The sequence below is a fragment of the Aptenodytes forsteri genome, unplaced genomic scaffold (assembly GCF_000699145.1).
Source record: "Aptenodytes forsteri isolate BGI_AS27 unplaced genomic scaffold, ASM69914v1 Scaffold83, whole genome shotgun sequence".
Taxonomy (NCBI): Eukaryota; Metazoa; Chordata; class Aves; order Sphenisciformes; family Spheniscidae; genus Aptenodytes; species Aptenodytes forsteri.
In genome coordinates, this window is record NW_008795371.1 from 6,659,635 (window position 1) to 6,668,662 (window position 9,028).

General features: G+C 55.7%; 2 protein-coding genes across 2 annotated transcripts in view; one reads left to right on the forward strand and one right to left on the reverse strand.

The window, feature by feature from the left end:
* Positions 1-560: 560 nt before the first annotated feature.
* Positions 561-4,571, forward strand: SLC51B (solute carrier family 51 beta subunit). Its single transcript, XM_019472377.1, has 4 exons — positions 561-600; positions 2,449-2,592; positions 3,451-3,541; positions 4,364-4,571. Exons 1-4 carry the CDS (start codon positions 561-563, stop codon positions 4,569-4,571), a joined length of 483 nt encoding a protein of 160 aa, XP_019327922.1.
* Positions 4,572-5,983: 1,412 nt separating this feature from the next.
* The window catches only part of RASL12 (RAS like family 12), a 4,796-nt gene continuing 1,751 nt past the window's right edge, over positions 5,984-9,028 (reverse strand). The window contains 5 exon segments of the mRNA XM_009280426.2: positions 5,984-6,448; positions 7,294-7,484; positions 7,578-7,651; positions 8,769-8,825; positions 8,927-9,026. Of these exon segments, the coding sequence (XP_009278701.2) occupies positions 6,064-6,448; positions 7,294-7,484; positions 7,578-7,651; positions 8,769-8,825; positions 8,927-9,026 (807 nt within the window). The 3' untranslated portion in view covers positions 5,984-6,063.

The window sequence follows — 9,028 nt, forward strand, 5'->3', positions numbered from 1 at the left end:
AGCAAGGAGGGGAGCAGTGAGGTTAGTTGGGGAGAGGCTGGCTGTCAGCAGCCGAGCTTGCATCTGCATGGGGTCACCTAGGCAAGGCGTCCAACCCGAGGCAGCAGACCCCGTGCCAGACCCGCTCTGCTATCACCTCAATGGCTCCCAGGATGTCTGCACCCTGTCCTGGCAGCTCAGACTCACATTAACAGAAGAAAACATGCCACAACTGCAGGGGTACATCAGATCCCCTCTCTGAATACAGAGCTGGAGCAGGGAGGGGAATCAGCATGAGCGCAGAGTCATTTCAAAGATCATCACTTCTACTTGTGCTTTTGTCTCCTTTCATCTGTAGACACCAGAGGAGAAACACGCTGGCCTGCTGTATCCAGTCCCTCTGAGTAATAACTCGTATAACTTCAGGGCTCCCGCTGATAAAACCAGTGGCACCGCACAGTGGGAGCTAGCAGAGGACACTGCGAGGTTATCCCTCACCTCTCAGCTCTCTCTTTCCCAGGCATCTGTGCACTGAAGAAACACTGGTGAAGGCGTGATCCTTCCCAGCTGCACATACAAATATGAAGTTCTTCTGGATAATCCCATTTTTCCTCCTGCAAGGTAGAGTCTTGGCTTAGAGGATAATAGTGTGGGTGAAGTAGGTCACACGTGCTGAGGCTGCATCTCTTCACAGGCTCTCACCCACACCAGGCTCAGCAGGGGTTACAACAAGACATTGTCTGCAGGGCAGGTTCACGGGAGTTGGATGTACACATGCAAGAATTTCCAGCATTGTTGTATGACCTTATGAGCATCTCACTGTCTGAGGGCAAACACATACAGATAATACTATGGCAAAGGCATGCATTAAAAACCTTAACTTTCTGGAAATACGGTTTCTTCCTCTCCATGGGCCCATTTTCCTCAGTATACAACAGCAGCAGCCTGACTCAACCATGGAGAAAGTTGCACCCTAAGCCTGTGGTCACAGCACTGTTGCAATCCTTCGACACCTAGGAAGACACCTAACTTAGGGAGATTTGATTTTTTAAAACCAAATATCAATGTCTGTTGGGACTATCTGCTCCTCCACTGTGCAGAGGGATGTTCCAACTGACACTTTAAGGTTAGACAGCACAACTGGAAAGACCAGAGCCCCAAACCCTTCCCCGCTCTGGTTCCCCAGAAACGGAGACATTGGAGGCAGTTCCTAGTTCATCCAGCTGGAGCAGGACATCGCGGTGTCTGTCCCCAGAGGCAAAGTAGAAGCCAGCAATGAGGCTCACCAAAGGTCTGAGCCTCCTCTGCCTCTTGGAACAAACCAAGAGAGCAGCCTTCCACCTCCCAGAATCAGCAGGAAGGGGCTAAGCATGGGCCAGGCTGCATGGTGCTGTGGGCTGGCACCAGCCAGCACACCAAGGGGCCCAGCAGAGCTCAAGTCTAGGAGAGGAGCTTACTGTCATCTCTTCTCCGGGGAACAGCTACAAATAGAGCTTCAGAGCTCAGCACTAGTCGCAAGGGCAAGTCTAGCTGGGCTTCCTAGGACCCACCCAAAAGAACGTGCTTGAGCCATGTTTGCTGAGAAGCGTGGGTTAGGGAAAGCTCAGCTACGAGCCCAACAGCCCTGGCAGAGAGAAGCTGGACTGGAGGCACTTTGCCTCTTGAATGCCTTTTGCCCTACGCTGATTTCCCAGTTCTAGAATTGGGTGTCATTCCCATCTGCCCTATACACTCTGTGAGCGTATGTGTCCTGTGCTTAGGGAGTGGCCACACTCATATGCTGGTTTCTTTGCAGACACTGAAGCTTTTCTGATGAAAAATGCTAAAGTCAAGCTGTGTTTACAAGCCAGCCTGATGAATGGGGATTTACTGCTGGAGGACTGTAATCCAGAGTCAGATTTCCAGGACTGGTCTTGGCAAGGCGATTCTTTGATGAATCACGGCACGCAGAGCTGCCTCTCCATGGTGGGGGCCAACAGAGTGCAGACAAGTCTCTGCGGCAGCACGGGCTACACAAGCTGGGACTGCTCAAATTCTCTGCTCTCTCCTTTGGGCAGCAGCCAGGGCTACCTGGTGGCAAACAGGAAAGGAGTCGCTCTCAGTAGCGTGGGAGGCCTGAAGGCCCAATGGCAAGATGTTGCAGACAGGAGCGTGTGCGAGGAGAAAGCAGGTAAGTGCCGCACACCCGGGGACCAGTGCCGCACACACACTGCTGGGGAATGTGGAAAGGCACATTCAGTGTCCTGGGGTCTTTCCAACCCTGGGTGCCCCACCAGAATGGGATCTGCAGTGTGAGCCAGAAACGCTCTACACTTCTCGGTGTATGAGATAAGGCTGTACCCTCACGGCTGCGTTCTGCCTGCTTGGAGGGATGTGCTGGGCAACCCTTGGAGCCAAGGGGAAGGCCATTTCTGGCCCAAAGTATTACAGTGAGCGGCCATTCCATCTTTCTGCTCTTTTCTTCCACAGCCACGGCAGAGCAGGACAGGTACTTCCCTGCAGCCCTTGCCAGCACACACGTGTATGACCACACAGCAGGCAACATGACCCTTGCGCTGGGTATAGGTCAAGAAGAGCTGGAGGAGCTGCTCTGGTTCTTCCGCAGAGAAGACCGTAAGTCCCATTGATGTTCCTGGGTTGAGAGTTGAAATAGAGATACACAGTCCTTGGCTGTTAACCCTCCTGCCTAACAGAGATGCCCGAGGGAATTACCCGAGGAGGTGATTTACCCCAGATATATAAACCCTCAGTCTCACCTGCAGAAGAAGCAGGCCATGGGTGAAGACAGGCATGAGGCTTTACTGAGATAGTGTCTCCTCCCAGAGAGGGGTTCAGCCTCTTTCCAGGCATAGCCTGCCAAGAGAGCAAAGGTCTGGGATGACCAGTGATTTTGGCAGGGTGGAGGGAGCAGATCGATACGAGCAGGTCAGTGCCCTGAGGATCAACTTAAAAGCCACAAAAATCAAGGGCGGAGCATCCGCTGCCATCTGTGCTGCACATCCCAGTCAGTGTTCGAAGGCAAAATCTACCTGCCTGAGTGTGGCAGTGGCGAGAAAGGCTGCAGAGGGGAGGAGCCCTTCTAGCAGTGCTCAGGGTGGGATGCTGCAGCTCTCAGCCTTGCTCCCACCCGTGGGCACAGCCGCTCACAGCTCTCAGGCAAGGTTGAAAAGCCATGCATGGCACATGTGGTCAGAGTGAGAGATACAGAACCCGAGGTGGGGAGCTGTGAGCAGCAGAAAGCAGTTGTGTAAGTCTTCTGCCCAGGGAGGGAGAGTTGCCTGAGGTTATCCCCAAAAATGTGACCTGGGTGCTCTGCTCTGGGTGCTGAGATGGACACCAGAACCTCTGCCCTCATCCTGCAGCCAAGCCATGGCACTGTCAGCTTGGGTATTCTCAGGAAACGCTTGGCAGGGCTCTGTGGGCCACAGCGCTCTGTGCATGCTAACGCTGCCTCTCCGTGCTTTCCCCCAGCGTCAACGTGGAATTACTCCGTTCTTGCACTTTCCTTCGTGGCCTTGATTTTGGGTCTTCTCCTCCTGGCCATTAACATTGTGCGAAACAGGTGAGTCAGGAAAATTTGGGGGTCTTTTGGTGTGTGGTGGTGCACTGAGACCCCCCCCCAGGCAGACAGACGTGGGTTTGGCAGGGCAGGGCAGCATGCCGAGACGCAGGGCAGGAACAAGCCCTGAGCAATGAGGAGAAGAGCAAAGACAAACTCCCTTTGAACTGTGCTTCATTGTAAAACCTTGCCTGACTCCCTGTTCTCCTTGTGTGTCACTTGGAATGAGCCACTTCACTTCTCCAGGCCCTGGATCCTCACCGGTAAAGAGTCTGCAACAGGGCTGTTGGGAGGGAAGTGACCTTAAATGTGTGGTGTGAGGTGCTCTCCCGTAAGAACAGGAGTGCATAGGGGCTCTGGAACAGGACTCCCCAGCCCTTCCCCGTCTACATTCCCACAGTGTTCCCTTGGGCCATACTGCTGCACAGCAACCCTGCAGCTGAGGAGCAACTTACTGTCTTCTACAGCAAGAAAACCTACAGCTGGGTCAGAGCTTTCATCTTAAAATGAGAGAAGAAGAGCTAATGTTACAAGTCTGCCATGCTCTCATTTTAAGGATGGCTTGCTGGGTGTTACTGCCTCGCTTTGCGCTGCGTGCTGTGTGTTCTCCAAGTGTAAACCCCGTGGCTGTGTGTACTCAAACACTTCAGACCACTCCCATGACACAGTGCAGCTGGCGGGGTTTGCCCGTAAGCAGCTAATGTGCTCCCAGGGCCAAGGTGCGAAGAGATGAATGTACCCATCGCTGGGGGTAGATGCCTGCCCCCGGGTGGGGGCTGGGCTCGCTGCTTCACTCCACATTTCCTTTTTATGCCTTCCCTGCAGGAAAAGGAAGATCCACGTGTATAGAGAAGCAGTGCAAACCACCCAGCAGGCTGAGCTGGAGGCCAAGCAAGCCCTGATGCCTGTGCAGGAGGAATACAGCCCGGCTGAACTGCGAAAGCAGGAGCCGGTGCTCCAGGATCAGAGATCAGGAGAAGTGGTGGTCCACTGGAAGGACGGGACCGTCACGTCTCTGTACACAGAGATCTGAGGATGCCCTACAACGGCAGCTGAAGTCAAACCATATAGGCCCTAAAGAATGTATCAGAACGTCTCAATTTGTAGTGATGGAAGTTTAAAAATGCAGTTTAGCCTGGGGAAACATAAGAGAGTAAAAAAAGAAAGCAGCAGAGCTGCACCAGCAGAGGTGGCTCTGGACTCGAGGCAAACCCGTGCCTCCCCCATTTCAGGTCCTGGCTGGCTGGTCTTTACCCGCTGCGCTTGGCTGCCTCCAGCCTTCTCTCCCGCGCCAGCTTCACCCCCTCCCTCAGATGCCGCCTGCCTCTGCCGCAAACGGGTGGGAGCCGAGCCGGGGCGGGAGGCGGGAGGCGGGAGGCTTTTCCTGCGGTCAGCCAGGGAACGCGCCGTCACATCCCTTCAGGAAAACAGCCACACTGAAGCGGAGGCGCTTTTGTTCTTTTCAGAAATCATCTTTATTAAAATACTTTCCAAAGTGGTTGATCGAAATCCTGTATTGAATCTCTCTCTCTATCATTAAGGTCATATATATATATATGTATATATGTACAAATATACATGTGGATATTTTACTCTGCAGAGTAACTGCAACTCCAGGAAGAAGCAGAATATTTAACCTGATAGAGCAAATGAAGCCGAACGCACAGCCCTTGGCCCTGGCTTGGGCACAGGTGGAGCCTGGTCTGCTTTAGGATTCACTTCACGCCCTTAGCTGGGCACATGTAGAAGCCATGAAATAATTCAAGACATTTTTGGAAATGCATTGGTCTTTTAAACAAAGGCTTTTCAGAGCGTGTCCTTGTCAGTGAAGCATCTCTCCTTGCAAAGCCCTTGAAAAGGAGCACTATAGTGTAAAAAGTTGATTAAAAACCCAGCTATTTTGGTATGACTTATTTCGATGCATGGGAGTCGGTTTCAGGACACCTGAGGCCTTCAGCCGACTGAAACAATATCTGCACCTTTCTTGTTCGGATTAAAAAAAATAAAAATTCCTCCTACTTATTGCTCGGTCAGAAGACCCATGAGATGAACAAGACGGGTGCCTCCATGCTTGATTAATGATTAATTCCCCCTTCCTGGGCTCCCGTCGCTGTGTGCCAGGTGCCCAAGCTGGCTGGGGGGCCCTGGGGATGGCCCTCGCCCTCCCGGTGGTGCCCGTGGCTCTGGCCGCTCCGGGAACTGCACGGATCCGCACGGAAAGCCAGGCTGGCCCCCGGTGCCAATGGCAGGACAGGGTGCAAACACCGCGGCAGTGCTCGGCCAGGGGGGACGAGAGCCGGGGCGGGGGCAGGCAGAGTGATGCCACAGCCAATTTCAGACTCTCAGCACCCCGTCTGCTCACTGAATTGTCACCACAGGCTTTGCCCCGGCGCGGAGACCGGGGCCACCATATGCCAGCAGCTGTTGCGGTGCCCATGAGTCTGTCGTGGATGGTCTCAGCCCTTGCGGAGCCAGGGGGGAGGGGGGTCTCTCGCCACCCCCTCTGCAGCCCATGGGGACGCGTCCTAAAATATCTTGAAACCTTTCAGCAAGGTGAGCGTGGGAGCCTTCCTCTTGCTCTGAGCCCGCGAGGACTTGACGGTGACCAGCTTGGCCTGGGCCACCGAGGGGATCTCCTTGTAGTTGACGGTGGAGAGGGTGTTGAAGGTGCAGCTGGCCAAGCCATGGCGGGTGGGCAGGGTGACTGGCGTGGCCACCGGTGGGCAGGGACGCTCCTCGGTGATGAAGAGTGGCTGGACAGGCAGGCTCTGCTCCGCCTGGTGCCGCACCTCCCGCACGGCTTCGTAGAAGACGTGCTGCACCCTCGCGAAGTCCTGGCACGCTGACACCTCATAGAAGAGGCACCCGAACCTGCTCGCCAGCGACATCCCTTCGGCTGCGGGCACCTGCCTGGTGGGAGTGGATGGGATGGGTGCAGCATCCCTTGGAGCGCTGCAACCACCCGAAAAGGGGAGCAAGGGGTGCAGGCGGGGAGCAGCGGACCCTGCATCCCACGCCTGCTTCCCAGTGAGCACTGGGGCAGCACCCACTCATCCCCCCCTCCTGGGACAAACAGGGGACATGAGTCCAAAAGAGCTTTGCCTTTCCTGAAATCCCAGAGCAACGGGCTGCACGGGTTCCTGGGGAATCATGCAACCTCCCATGCCAGGGATGCGTGCCAGGGACGCAGGGGGCTGGATGTGATGACAGCGCACTGGGAAGCGGGGAGGAGACGGGGCAGGTCCTTGCCATGAGGAGGGGGAAGCCTCTGTGCTGGGAGCATGGGGGGGTTCAGCAATGCACAGGGGGGTTCAGCAATGCGCGTGACTCAAGGACCCATGGGACCAACACTCAGCACAGCCCCAGAGCGACACAAAAGGCCAGAAAAACACACCGGGGACATCCAGTCCTGGCAGCGGGGATGAGGCAAGAAAGGGCTCCAGGGAAAGGGCACATCCAGAGGGGAGCGAGGAGCTGCAGCAGGCTCAAGCCCTGCCTGGGGACGGTGACGCTGCATTACCACGCAGCCGAAAAGCATCCCGCTGAAAATACCAACGGGCTCAAAATAAACACATCAACCCCTGGGCAGGAGAGCGGGAACCTCGGAGATGTAGGAGGATGTGGCGAACACCAACGGGAGTGGAAATAACCACAAAAAAACCAGATTTGGGTTTTGCATCCCAGCCGGAGGGATGGGGGGTGATCTGCGAGCTCTCCCTCACCGGGAAAAGACAGCCTTGCCCCGTGCCCGATACCTGTACTGCTCCATGTCCAGCTTGTTGCCCAGCAGGAGCACGGGGCAGCGACGCTGGCAGCCCTTCACGTGCAGGGCGAGGACCTCCAGGTAGGGCTGGCAGCCCTCGAAGCTCTTCCTATCATCGATGCTGTAGACAACGAGGAAGGCGCTGGCCCAGTGCAGGTAGCGCTCGCAGTTCCCGGGGCCGTCCTGGGGGCGAGAGGAGCAGCTGAGCTGTGGTCCAGCCGTGGTCCAGAGGGGTCATGCCAGGCGTTTGGCACCAGCAGTGCCCTGGTGCCTCACCTGGTCAGCGGTGTCCATCACCTTCAGCAGCACGGGCTGCTGGTCCACCAGCTCCTCCGAGGCATAGGTGTCCTCTGCAAGGAGAAGGGTGGTTGTGAGGACGGGCTGGGATGTGCTGTCTTCTCCAAAGCCAAGCAAAGCCTTGGATGCTTGGAGCACCATGGAAAAAGCTCATCCCCAGGTGAGGAACGTCCTCCACCAATGCCTCCCACCTCACTCCTTCCTGAGACAACATTATTTTGGGGGACTGGCATTGATGCTGCTGGGCAAGCCGCTGCATTTCCCCCTGCATGCTGCAAGCATGGGCTCCCACGGGAGAAGGAGGGAGGGGAAGGAGGCCAGCACGGCCATCACTGCACCCGGGGCTCAGCCCTTATCTAAATGCCATGACCTGGTGAGATAAAGCGAGCTCGGGGCTTGACACCGGGGCTGTTTCCCAATAAATCAGGCAAAAGGAGCACCCCTTTCTTTTGGAAGGAGGGCAGGCAGGGAAAGCTGCTCAGCCGTTCCCCTGGGAGGAAGATGCCTTCTCCCAGCTGAGTCCTAACGGATGCGTTTCAGAAAGGTTTTGACGTGGGAAGATGAAACTACATTCCCAAAAAAGATCCGAGGAGGAAAGGATTTATCCTTCTTTCCAAAGAGTTGCTGAGTTATTAGGGGCTGGAGTCGGTTCCTGGACAAGGTCCATATCTCCCTAATGTCCCCTATAAATTATTATTGTTCTTCCCCGCGCCCTGGAGTCAGGCCTAGGAAAATAGTTATTAATTACTCAAACGAGTGGAAAAAAAAAAATGCCCAGAACTACTTGCTGCAAAGTGCAGCCCCCGGGGCCGCCCACTCTGCGGCCCCCACTCGCTGCCCCTGCCCGACACCCCCAGGAGTGAGCAGGAGGCACAAGTTGCTCCCCAAGGACCCCCAATAATTCAGCTCTCAGCTTCTTCAGGGTGATGCAAGGAGCCGATGTTCCCCCATGGGACATGCCCGTGGAGAGAGCGCTGCTTTCACCTCTGTTTTTACAGGCGGGTTTGGGTCAAATCCAGCCCTTCTGTTGTTTTTCATGTAATTTTGGGTGTTGGGTTTTTTTCCCCCTTAAATGCCATATTCGTGGGAAACGCAGGAGACGGGAAGGATGCTCCGTGGGAGCTCATGGGGGACAACCAGGGGGAAACACCCGCACAGAAAGCGTCTTACCCAAGTTCGGATCATATTCGCTTATGAACCTCTTGGTTAGAAACTTCACGGTCAAGGCTGCAGGAGGTGAAAGAAGCGGGTGAGGTGGGCGTCCCCCCACGGCACCAGCACTGCCCCGATGCCCGGCTATCCCCATGGTGGCGGGGCACCCATCTCACCTGACTTGCCGGCCCCTCGGCACCCCAGGATGGCCACGTTGCATTCAGCGAGGGGGCTCTGGGGCGGCCGCTCGCCCCCGGCTCGGGGGTTGCCGAACATTG

Excerpts from the sequence above, each read along its gene's own strand:
- SLC51B (XM_019472377.1), top strand. The coding sequence starts at position 561 with ATGAAGTTCTTCTGGATAATCCCATTTTTCCTCCTGCAAG. Across the intron at positions 601-2,448 it reads CCCATTTTTCCTCCTGCAAG|CCACGGCAGAGCAGGACAGG; the intron begins GTAGAGTCTTGG and ends TTTCTTCCACAG. Across the intron at positions 3,542-4,363 it reads ATTAACATTGTGCGAAACAG|GAAAAGGAAGATCCACGTGT; the intron begins GTGAGTCAGGAA and ends CCTTCCCTGCAG.